Source organism: Physeter macrocephalus, chromosome 13 (assembly GCF_002837175.3).
Source record: "Physeter macrocephalus isolate SW-GA chromosome 13, ASM283717v5, whole genome shotgun sequence".
In the NCBI taxonomy this organism is placed as follows: Eukaryota; Metazoa; Chordata; class Mammalia; order Artiodactyla; family Physeteridae; genus Physeter; species Physeter macrocephalus.
In genome coordinates, this window is record NC_041226.1 from 67,209,736 (window position 1) to 67,222,298 (window position 12,563).

Genomic DNA, 12,563 nt, shown 5'->3' on the forward strand with positions numbered 1-12,563 from the left:
TAAGTTATGCAGTTACTCTAGTTACTGCACTAGATCAAAGAGCTGTGCTATTGTAAAATGCACAATAGTTTTTTGTGGTAAAATATCACCCATATTTTAGTACATTGCTTTAAACTGACTATAAACAGTTCATTAAATGTTTATACTTCCCAACTTCTGAATTTTGTAATGTACTTTATCTCTTTAACTTTTCCTGTGATTAGAAATTGTTGTTAGAGTTTGTAATAGAATTTGGCTAGTGGCATTGGGCGTATCAATGACTCATTTTTTTTTTATAATGTTATAGCTGACATTATTTATGGCTGTGACACTCTTTTCCCATTTTCATTTTTGATAAATTACTTGGTTACATTTTGAATATTACTTAAGCATGGTATGTTTGATAATTACATTTTTACACAGTAAAAGGTTTATGTATTAAAACTCAATAGTGGGCTTCCCTGGTGGCGCAGTGGTTGAGAATCTGCCTGCCAATGCAGGGGACACGGGTTCGAGCCCTGGTCTGGGAAGGTCCCACATGCCGCGGAGCAGCTGGGCCCGTGAGCCACAGCTGCTGAGCCTGCGCGTCCGGAGCCTGTGCTCCACAATGGGAGAGGCCGCGACAGTGAGAGGCCCGCGCACCGCGATGAAGAGTGGCCCCCGCTCGCCACAACTAGAGAGAGCCCTCGCACAGAGACGAAGACCCAACACAGCAAAAATAAATAAATAAATTAATAAACTCCTACCCCAACAACAACAACAACAAAAAACTCAATAGCAACACAGATAATTGTAGTACAGATCTATTGGTGATTTGGTTTGAAATTTCTTTGCATCTGGTGTATAAATATTTTTTGGCAGGAGTTTTAAGGTTTGGAACTTAAATACTCTTGATCTGTTGGAAACAGTGTGATTTAATGAAGAGTTTTGGTATCACTTTCTAAATAGTCTTCTGAAACAGTTGCATCTATTTCACTATTATGACGTAGTCAGACACAGGTTTTGTTTAGAGATTTTATCATCAGAGAAAACCACAGTGCAGGTGTGAGGATGCCCTGCCTCTCATTTCTACAGCATGGTCTTATGGGGATAAAGAGTCCTAGGGTCTGAAACATTTCTTTGGTAGACCTTACAGAATGTCTTAGGTGTATCTGGCATGAATGAATGTCTAAAGTGGAGGATTAAATGGTGGGCATGAATGAAATGATAGGTTTCTCCAATTGCTTGGTAAGATAACCGGTATCACACTTAACATAATCTGGCTGAGTCAAAAAAAAAATCCATGGCTTCATTCATTTGGTACTTAAGCATATCGTGGTGCTTTCTCATTGCATTTGAACTTTACTTGTGAAATGGGGATGGACATTACTATTCACATTTACACAAAAGGACACAGAGTATTCTAGTGACCTTCAAAGGTCACATTCCAGTTCAGAAGATTGTGAACTTCTTAAGGATAAGTACTATCTTATTATTGTTATTACTATTATTATTTTAGTCTCTGGTGGTGCTCAGTAAAAGTTTGAATGAATGAAGGGGTAGAGTTGGGTTCGCTGGGAGCAAGAATGAAAGGTTTTCTGTAGCTCTGCCAGGCTGGTGTGCACCCCGCTGCCGCCATTCACAGAATCATTCGTAATTGGTTTTCTGATGTTTTTCTCCAGAAAGTAGTTGTATTTTCTTTATTAGGGCTAATTTTCTCACACTTGAATTGTTTGATAGTTTTAGGATTACACCTCAAATTCATTTCTCATATTCAAATTTTGAATAAACTAGGATAACAATTTGACATGTTTTCAGATGAAGTCTAGTGTTTGCAGATGTAGGCTTGCATATAATTTAAATAATGAACTGTATCATATTTAGATGGATAATAGGAAAAGTGATTATTTTCAAGGTTATCAAATCTTGTCTTGTGAGAAACTAACCATGAGTTTCTTAAACCAATTCTTGTTTAGTTGCTACTTCCTGCATAATGATACAGGAATGGACACTAGTTCTGGGAACCGATGGTATTTTAAGATGAAGAGCCAGGGAAGGCTGTTTTGATATTTGCCATTCAAGTGACCCTATACCACTAAGCACATTGATTCTTTTTTTTTTTTGCAGTACACAGGCCCAGCCGCTCTGCGGCATGTGGGATCCTCCCGGACTGGGCCACGAACCCGCGTCCCCTGCATCGGCAGGCGGACTCCCAACCACTGCGCCACCAGGGAAGCCCGCACATTGATTCTTGATTCATAGGTTGAACCATTGACATATGATTCTTTTTTTTTTTTTTTTTTTTTTCGGTACGCGGGCCTCTCACTGTTGTGGCCTCTCCCATTGCGGAGCACAGGCTCCAGACGCGCAGGCTCAGCGGCCATGGCTCACGGGCCCAGCCGCTCCGCGGCATGTAGTATCTTCCTGGACCGGGACACGAACCTGCGTCCCCTGCATCGGCAGGCGGACTCTCAACCACTGCGCCACCAGGGAAGCCCTGATTCCTTATTTTTATAGGTTCAGTGTTATAAATTGGGGTTCCAATCCCACTTCATATCTTAAAAATACCTAAAAACTGAATAGTAAAATAAGTGAAAGTGAGTGCCCCAGAAATACTTTATATAGACATTTTTTATGTATGTATAATCAAATAATAAAAAGCTTTGTCATACTTAATCTTTGGAGGTTTTTCTACATAGACTGAAATGGTCAGGTTTTTTCCAAATAGAAGTCCATTGCAATTTTTGCTGAAGGTGCCTTCTTGATAAAATGCCCAAAGCCAGCAATAAGCATTCTTCTTTTCTTGAAAGAGGGTCATACTGTATTCAAAATAAGCAACACCTGTTTTTGAAAATGCCATTGCTCATTTCGTGGGGGAGATGATCTGCGTGTCCTGGTGAGGCACGTCTCTTTGAGAGCCATGTCTGTGCTGACTTCTCTGGGTCCCTGGCTTATTCCTGGCAGGTCTCAGTGTTGAGTGCACGTGGGAGTGTCCCTTGTTGGTGTTATCAGCAATTTGTTTCCATTTCCTTTCATTTGATTACAAGGTGCCACAAAGACATGAAAAATGAATTCACTCAAGGAATGTATTTTTTTCTAGAGTGAGGTAAGCATATAAATAATTGATATCAGGAGGTAGTGATAAGTGTTAGGTGCTGTGGGAGATATATATATATTATAGAGTGTTATGGAAACCAAAGTAATGGAAGGTTTATTTTCACATGTGTAATCACATAAGTCATTTGAGCTGTGCCTCAGAGATGGAGTAGGATTTGGACATATGAAGATGTGTGGTGTAAACTCTAGGCCTTAAATCATGTCGTTTCTAGTATTTCTTATTCTTCGATTAGTGTAAATAAGTCATGGAGAACTTAACTTTTTTTTCTTTTTTAAAATTTTTATTTTATATTGGACTATAATTGATTAACAATGTTGTGTTAGTTTAAGGTGTACAGCAAGGTGATTCAGTTATACATATACATGTATCTATTCTTTTTCAAATTCTTTTCCCGTTTAGGTTATTACAAAATATTGAGCAGAATTCCCTGTGCTATACAGTAGGTCCTTGTTGGTTATCTACTTTAAATATAGCAGTGTATACATGTCAGTCCCAGTCTATCCCTCCCCCTCCCACCCCACTCCTACTCCCGGTAACCATAAGTTTGTTCTCTAAGACTGTGAGTCTCTTTCTGTTTTGTAAATAAGTTCATTTGTATTCATTTTTTTTTTTAGATTCTTCGTATAAGCAATATCATATATTTGTCTTTCTCTGACTTAACTCCACTTAGTATGATAATCTCTAGGTCCATCCGTGTTGCTGCAAATGGCATTATTTCATCCTTTTTAATGGCTGAGAAATATACCATTGAATATATGTACCACATCTTCTTTATCCATTCATCTGTCGATGGACATTTAGGTTGCTTCCACGTCTTGGCTATTGTAAACAGCGCTGCAGTGCACATTGGGGTGCATGTATCCTTTTGAACCATGTTTTTCTCTGAATACATGCCTAGGAGTGGGTAACTTTTTTAAAATTAATGAATATAAAAGTAATCCATGTTGATTGTGAAACATTTTGGAATATGTATATGAACTATATAAAGAAGAAAATCCAGTCTTTGCCCATGTAACTACTGTTGACCTGAAGTGAATTTCCTTCTGCTTTCAGACGCAGTCACTGTAAGTTTCATTAATTCTTAGATGTCAAATCATTCTTATGGCCAGTTATGCTGACCAAGTGCCATATATTTTACATTTGTTGCACATTCTAAATCAAATATGAACTGAACCAAAAATATTATATATCTGGCTGGTATGCTCTAAATATAGTTCCTCTGTTTCTTACTCTTTCTTCAAGCTAATTACAATTTTTGTGGGAAATAACCTGTATTTCCCACAAAGTCAGTAGCAAAGGCTACAGACTTTGCTCTTTTTTCCTTATCTTCCAAGCGAAATTGATCAGGGAAGAAAGTTCAATGATGCTTAGCTGGGAACATATATGGATTTTTTGTTTTTGTTTTAGATTTAAGGAAAAGAAGTCTTATATTGTTAAAATGCCCAATTCTCTTATTTTTTCAAAAATAGTCTTTTTTTCCCCTGACTGCCTCATTCTTTTACTTTTTTATTGTAGTAAAATATACATAACAAAATTTACCATTTTAACCATTTTTAAGCACGTAGTTCAGTGGCATTAAGTGCATTCACATTGTTGTGCAACCATTACCACCATCCATCTCCAGAGCTTTTTCGTCATCCCAGACTGAAGCTCTATACCCATTAAACAAATTGTTCCCCATTTCTGATCCTCTTCTCTTCTCAGTCCTTCCTTGGCAACCACTATTCTAATTTCTGTCTCTATAAATTTGACTACTCTAGGTACCTCATAGAAGTAGAATTGTACAATATTTGTCTTTTTGTGTCTGACTTATTTCACTTAGGATGATGTCTTCAGGGTTCATCTGTAATGTAGCATTTATCAGAATTCCATCCCTTTTTTAAGGCTGAATAATATTCCATTGTATGTGTATACCACATTTTATTTATCCAGTCATCCACCGGTGGACATTTAGGTTGTTTCCACCTTTGGGCTATTGTGAATAATGTTGCTGTGAATATGGATGTACAAATAGCAGCTTTCAATTCTTTTTTTTTTTTTAAAGGTTATACTTCATTTATAGTTATAAAATATTGGCTATATTCCTCATATTGTACAATATATCCTTGTAACTTATACCTAATATTTTGTGCCTCTTAATCCCCTACCCCTATGTTGCCCCTCCCCTTTTCCCTCCCCCCACTGGTAACCACTAGCTTGTTCTCTATATCTGTGAGTCTGCTTTTTTTTGTTACATTCACTAGTTTATTGTATTTTTTAGATCCCACATATAAGTGATATCATACAGTATTTGTCGTTTTCCGTCTGACTTATTTCACTTAGCATAATGCCCTCCAAGTCCATCCATGTTGCTATAAATGGCAAAATTTCATTCATTTTTATGGCTAATATCCCATTGTATATATATACACGACATCTTCTTTATCCATTCATCTGCTAATGGACCCTTAGGTTGCTTCCATGTCTTGGCAGTCAGATTTCATTTCTTTTGGATATGTGTACTCAGAAGTAGATTTGGTGGTTCATAGGGTGATTCTGTGTTCAGTGTGTAAGGAGCCTCCATACTGTGTTCCACAGCAGCCACACCAGTTTACATTCCCTCCAGCAGCGCACACGGGCTCCAATTTCTCCACACTCTAACTAATCCCCCCTCCCTCCCTCCCTCCCTCCCTTCCTTCCTTCTTTCCTTCCTTCCTTCCTCCATCCCTCCCTCCCTCCCTTCCTTCCTTCCTTCCTTTCTTTCTCCCATTCTCCCTTTCTCCTTCTTTCTCTTTCTTTTCCTTTTCTTTTTCTTTCTTTCTTTCCTTTCCTTCTCCCTTTCTGTCTTCTTTTTATCCCCTTTCTTATCCTAATGGGTGTGAAGTGGTATCTCAATGTGGTTTTGATTTGCATTTTCCCAATGATTAGTGATGTTGAGCATCTTTTCATGTGCTTATTGGCCATTTGTGTATCTTCTTTCATATGTGGTTTTATAGCCTATTTTCTCTTCCTGCCTTATCTCCCCCCAGCAGTACTTCAGGTAGTTTTCAATGCCGTTAACAACTCCTTAAAATCATAATTTTGAATGATTATATACTATCCTGCCATATAGGTTCCCATATTGTAATGTTTTGCAAATGATAAGACCTTCAGGGATAGAACTTTTAGGGAATTTTAGTTGTAAATCTCACGGTGATGAATATCTGTGTGCATAAATATTTATTTTTTTTAAGGTACATGACTGGATTTGGTCAAGATAATTTTTAAGAAAAAAATATATGTATATGTGTGTATATATATATATATATATATATATATATTGCTTTTTAGAAGGATTGTTTGGCAGCATGAGGTTTACTTCTAATTGAATTTACTCCTTCTCCCATTTTGTAGGTGCTGAGCAGAGTAGAGTTAGTTCAAGCACCTAACTCATCTGTCTGCTTTCCTTCCTTCAGATATTGTTAATGACTCTAGCCTTACTCTCTGGTCTCACTCTCTTTTCCATTCTCCTTTGTCCCATGGTCTGTACCTTTATTTCTTCACTGCCATTTTAGCTGGAGTTTGAGAGAGAGCAGTTGCACATTCAGTATATCAGTTTAAATGGAAGTCCGTAATTTTCTAAAATCCTGTAAGTGCAAAGTCCATATTCTCAATCAGAATTTCACTTAAGAAAATTTCAACAAAGACAAACAGAATTGCAAACAGAATTGGATCCTTATAAAAGTTAAGAGTTGAATATAGTTAATATTCTAGACCAAAGGTAGGCAAACTTTTTCCCTAAGGGACCAGATAATAAATGTTTCAGGCTTTGCAGCCATGTAGTGTCTGTTGCATATTTTTCTATTTTTTTGACAACTCTTTAAAAATGTAAAAAATATTCTTAACTTGAAGTCTTTGGGTTGTTTTTGGCTCAGAGGCTACAGTTTGCTGAGCCCCTGTTCTGAATTTATTTGCAGTGATCTTGCTAGGCAAAATGACCCAGTATTGATGAAGAAATTCTTTTCTTAATGCCTTTCCTAGTAGAATTGCAAACTCTAATACTGTTCAGATGACTTGGTTTTTTGAATAAAGTACTGAGAGTTAATATTTGTTATTTTAATTTTCAGATGGTGACCCTGATAACTATATTGCTTATTATCGGAGAGCTACTGTCTTCTTAGCTATGGGCAAATCAAAAGCAGCACTTCCTGATTTAACTAAAGTGATTGAATTGAAGATGGATTTCACTGCAGTAAGTTCATCTAAATTTTCTTTAAAGGAAAATTTAAGGGAATTCAGAAGAGGTGATTTGTTTCTTAAGGTGGAGACTGGCATGCTAGGCATAGCTGGAGGATGTAGAAAGCCACTCTGATGTAGTGGACCGGGCAACAAGAGAAACTCAGTCCCTGGAATCAAAGGCCTGTGTGAAGGAGGCACAGTGGAGTGGGTACATTAGGTGATTTTTAGAAGGTTGGTAGTGATGTTAACTTTGTGGTTTAGAAAGATATCTGTGTGGAGGATGGAGTGTAGGGCAAGATGTGAGGCTGAGAAATGAGCTGATTAAGAGACTGTTGAACTAAGAGGCTGTCAGGTGGCTGATGACACTTTCAGTTAAGGCTGTAGTGGGAAGAATAAAGAAGAGGGGGTAGCTTAATTAAGCAGTGGTTTGTGATGAGAATACAGTGCTGAATTAGACAAGAGTCCTGCCCTGAACCAACACTCAAGCTTCAGAAGTGGAGGAATTTACGGTCTAATAGGATATGTTGACAATTGGCAGGTCACTGTAATAGCTTAAAATAATAGGACCCAATTATATTGTTTCAAAATTAATTTGGTAATTCACTTATTGTTTATGTCCTGCCATAATCCAGAAAGTATTCGAGATGATTGATTAGATATGGGTGAATATTTGGTGTGAAATATTACTATTATTTTAAGATGGAATTCACAAGTGTCAAATTTTTCTTTTATTACTTTACCCAGCTAAGCATAACCTTCCACAGAGGTTAAGTAGCTCATTTTCCTAGTATTATAGTACTTATTAGCTAGTTGAAGTGGCTTTAATCTTGCTTTTTATGTGTGTTGATGCATTTTACAGAGGATTAGGGAAATTTTTAAGTACTGTAAAAGTAATATATAAGTTTTAGTAGAATATTGGTGTGTTTTCTGTCTTATGGTAGACATTGATCATCAGAGAGTTGGTATTCTTGGAAGAGATGGGATTATGCGCATTAGAAGAGGAATATCAGAGATGATTGATGGATGTTAAAGGGAAGAGGCATTGTTATTCTGGTTATAGTGGACTAAATATGTGCATTAAGAGTTAATAAAAAAAAAAACCAAAAACTATTTCCAGAGCTTTGATTGGTAAGGTCCCAAATTATAACAACTTTTATTATAGTGGTAAAAAGTTATTATGCTGGCTTAAAGTACTTTTTAAGTGCGATATAACTCACATATCATCAAATTCACCCTTTTTTTTTTTAAAAGAATGTGACCATTTTTTAATATTTATTTATTTGGTTGCATCAGGTCTTAGTTGCGGCTCACTGGCTCCTTAGTTGGGGCACATGGGCTCCTTAGTTGGAGCATGTGGGCTCCTTAGTTGGGGCACGTGGGTTCCTTGGTTGCGGCAGGCGGGCTCCTTGGTTGCGGCAGGCGTGCTCTTTAGTTGCGGCATGTTAACTCTTAGTTGCGGCATGACTATGGGATCTAGTTCCCTGACCAGGGATCGAACCTGGGCCCCTGCATTGGGAGTGCGGAGTCTTGTCCACTGCACCACCAGGGAAGTCCCCTCACCCTTTTTTAAAGTGTGCAATTTAGCAGTTTTTAGTATATTCACAAGGTTCTGCAAGCATCGTCATTATCTAGTTCCAGAGCATTTTTATCACCCCCCCCTACCCAAAGAAACCCTGTACCCGTTAGGAGTCACCTCCCATTTCTGTCCTAGCCCCTGGCACCTTCTGTCCCTATGGATTTGTCTGACTTGGATATTTCGTATAAACGAAATCATACAATATGTCGCCTTTTGTGTCTGACTTCTTTCACTTAGCATAATGTTTTCAAGTTTCATCCATATTGTAGTATGTGTCAATAGTTCATTCCTTTTTATGGCTGAATGATATTCCATTGTATGGACATATCACATTTGCTTATTGATTTATTAGTTGATGGGAGTTTGGTTTGTTTCTACTTTTTGGCTATTGCTATGAACATTCATGTCCAAGATTTTGTGAGGACACGTTTTCATTTTTTTTTTTTTTGATATAGTAAAAAGTATATTTAAAGGAAGCATACTTTAACAAAATTTATACACATTCATTGGTTCCAGGAATTATTCTCAGAGTGTGAAGTCAAATGGCCATAGGAAAAATTAATATTTCATTAATATTTCATTAGCTTATTTAGTTTTATTCTTTGTGTTTAAAGAAAATTTAGAAATGCATAGTACTCAGTATACTCTTTTTTTTGTTTTTCTAGGCAAGATTACAGAGAGGTCACTTGTTACTCAAACAAGGAAAACTTGATGAAGCAGAAGATGATTTTAAAAAAGTGGTGAGTTAAGTTCAATTTGTATATGGCTCTGTGAAGATATTTTGAGTGAACATACTGAACTTATTTTTTTATATTAAGACATTTAATAATCATTTAATACCTGAAAGGGAAAATCATTTGATTTGTGTGTGTAAGATCCATAGTTCCTGAATTAATATTTAGTGGCTGGCATCAAAGAATCATTTTAACAGATGGAAGGTAAAGTGTATGGAATAGATAAGTAATCCTAACTCAGTTTATATAGCTTATGTTCTGCTTTGTCCTCCATGAGAATCTAAAGATGTCAGCTGAGCTATTCTAAAAGTTGCCTGAGTGACTTGGGAAACGCTTTATTTGATTTGAAAGGAATAATGAAACAGATCTTAAAAGGAAATTTCGCAATCACCCACATGGCTACTTTACAAAGTATAAAGTGTTTTGGGTTTGTTGGGGGAAGTGTTACAGATTACATGTAATTGAAGGGGTTATATCCTGAAAAAGGATTTGAAGAGAGACAGCTAGCTAATGTCTTTATGCCCTCATGGGACTTAATTTTAAGACCTGCTTTTTTGTTCCACATGGATTTGATTCTGGAGTGGTCTAGAAAGGGTGTGTCTGTGTATATATATATATGTATCTCCCATTGTTCATTAGTTGCATTTTTGTAGTTTATCAAAATGCTTAGTTACCGTGATGATAACCACTATGAAAATAAGACTAAAATTTTTAATGTTTTCATAACCTTTGTCATAATATTCAGACATGTGTGGACAAATCCAGAATACATTAGAAGTTAATTGTATTGAATCAGAAACTATCTCATGGTCTTAATAAAATTCGATGTCATTTTCTGTTTATCTAATCTACCCTGCTATGTGGGAACATCTTAGAGAGGATGCTGAAGGACAGGTGATGGGGAGGTAAAGTGCTGGAGTGACCTTTCCCTAGCCCCGGTCCTTTGTACACAGCAAGTGTTGTGTAAAAATTTGTTAAATGGATGAGTGATAAAATATAAGAATGTGTTTCCGTCTTTTAAACAAATGCTTAAATCTATTATTTAGATTTCTTTTCCAGTTACAAAGGCTAGAGTAGCCTTTTAGAAATACCACAATTTAGAATAAAGCTTTATCACAAATTAGTCCTTACTGGGTATTGGATATATCCTTTTGGAAAAGTGTGGATATGTCTTGAGTTAATGTCTTTTCTGTCATCAATATTAAAACCTCTCAGAAATAGGAAGGGGACTTTCATGAAACTTTACACTTTTGATTGTCCCCTGACAGTTGTGCTTCTGCTAGTGTGTTCTTAAAACCACCCTTGCTATTATTGTTATAGGATTCTTCCCTGAGAATGCGCATCTGTATTGAATTGTATTTTCCGTTTAATTGAAATCTTTATTGAGATAATTGTAGATGCCCATGTAATTGTAATTAATAATACATAGAGGTCCTGTGTACCCTTTACTCAATACCCAGTTTCTCCCAATGATAACATCTTTTAAAACTATAGTATGACATTACAGCCAGGATATTGACATTGATATAATCTACCAGTCTAATTCAGATTCCTCAGTCTTACTAATATTCATTTCTCTATGTATATTTAATTCTATACACTTTTTCCTGTATCCATCACCACAGTCAAGATACTGAACAACCCTCTTGCCACAAGGATCCCTTCTGTTGCCCTTTTATAACCACACCCACTTCCCTCCCATACTGCTTCAGCCCCTCATTCATAACTCTTGGCAACCACTAATTTGTTACTTGTTTCTTAAATTTTGACATTTGAAAAATGTTACATACGTGGTATCAAATGTTATGTAACCTTTTGGAATTTTCTTATTCAGCATAATTCCCTGGAGATTCATGCAGACTGTTGCATATATATCACTTAGCTATTTCTTTTAATTGCTGAGTATTGCATGGTGTGTGTGTGATGCATTTTATTTATCTCTTCATCAGTTGATAGACATTTGGGTTATTTCCTCTTCTTTCCTGGCAAGGACTCAATGAATGAAAAGCCATGGACTCTGTTTACTACAGCCCTCCCAACTTTCTTTTCCCCTCTATAAAAGTGCTCTCCTTCCCTTGCTGTCTGGGGACTTGCACATAGCTTGCCATGGTCGCAGACCCCAGACTGCAGTTCTTTGCTGATCCCGAATAAATACACCTTTGCTGGAGAAATATTTGGCAATCTGTTTGTTTTAGGTCAACATTTTGGGATCAGAGAAGACTCCCAGTGGCTCCAGAGCTGGCAAGCAAACAGATGCATTATCCATAAATGAGCCCATTGTTGCTCACTGCTTTTCTCACTGACCCTGGAATTTGAAGGTACATCTTTTTTATGGATCCCAGCTCATGCCCTCTTTGCATTTGAAGCTCTCCAGGCTTTATTTGGGATCTATTTTAAGGTTTCGTCTTACTGGTTAAGGCCTTGTTCTGTATGAGAGTACTCATTTTTGGCATTTTGGTCTGATTTTCAGATCAGACTTTTATTGAAGCTGTCTAGCCTTCCGCGCATTCCTTTGGAGATGGGCTGAAATTGTACCAGTTTAGCGATCGGCCCGTTGCTTTGGAATAGGGGCTGTTCTCTGGAAACTGGATGGAAAAAGCCTTTGGCCTGGCTCTTCCAACACCAAGCTACACCAAGCTATTTCCTTAGAGTTGGCTGGTATTAGCTTGCAAGCTGTCTGAATTGAGCTGTTTGAGCTGTAAACTGTTTAAGCTGTTTGAAAATTGTTCCTTTACTTTAGGAAAAATATCTCTGAGAAATGGGATCCCAATACACAAATATTTTGAGGGCCCCCCCATGTTTAAAAACTATGGTCCAGGGGCTTCCCTGGTGGCGCAGTGGTTGCGCGTCCGCCTGCCGATGCAGGGGAACTGGGTTCGCGCCCCGGTCCGGGAGGATCCCACATGCCGCGGAGCGGCTGGGCCCGTGAGCCATGGCCGCTGAGCCTGCGCGTCCGGAGCCTGTGCTCCGCAACGGGAGA

The 12,563-nt window shown here is 37.6% G+C and overlaps 1 protein-coding gene across 2 annotated transcripts in view; it reads left to right on the plus strand.

The window, feature by feature from the left end:
• The window catches only part of DNAJC3 (DnaJ heat shock protein family (Hsp40) member C3), an 88,301-nt gene that overhangs the window by 22,416 nt on the left and 53,322 nt on the right, over positions 1 to 12,563 (plus strand). For both annotated transcript variants that reach the window (XM_055089693.1, XM_024123157.3), the window contains exons 3-4: positions 7,162 to 7,286; positions 9,515 to 9,589. In XM_055089693.1, the coding sequence (XP_054945668.1) occupies positions 7,162 to 7,286; positions 9,515 to 9,589 (200 nt within the window). The remainder of the gene's footprint in view (positions 1 to 7,161; positions 7,287 to 9,514; positions 9,590 to 12,563) is intronic.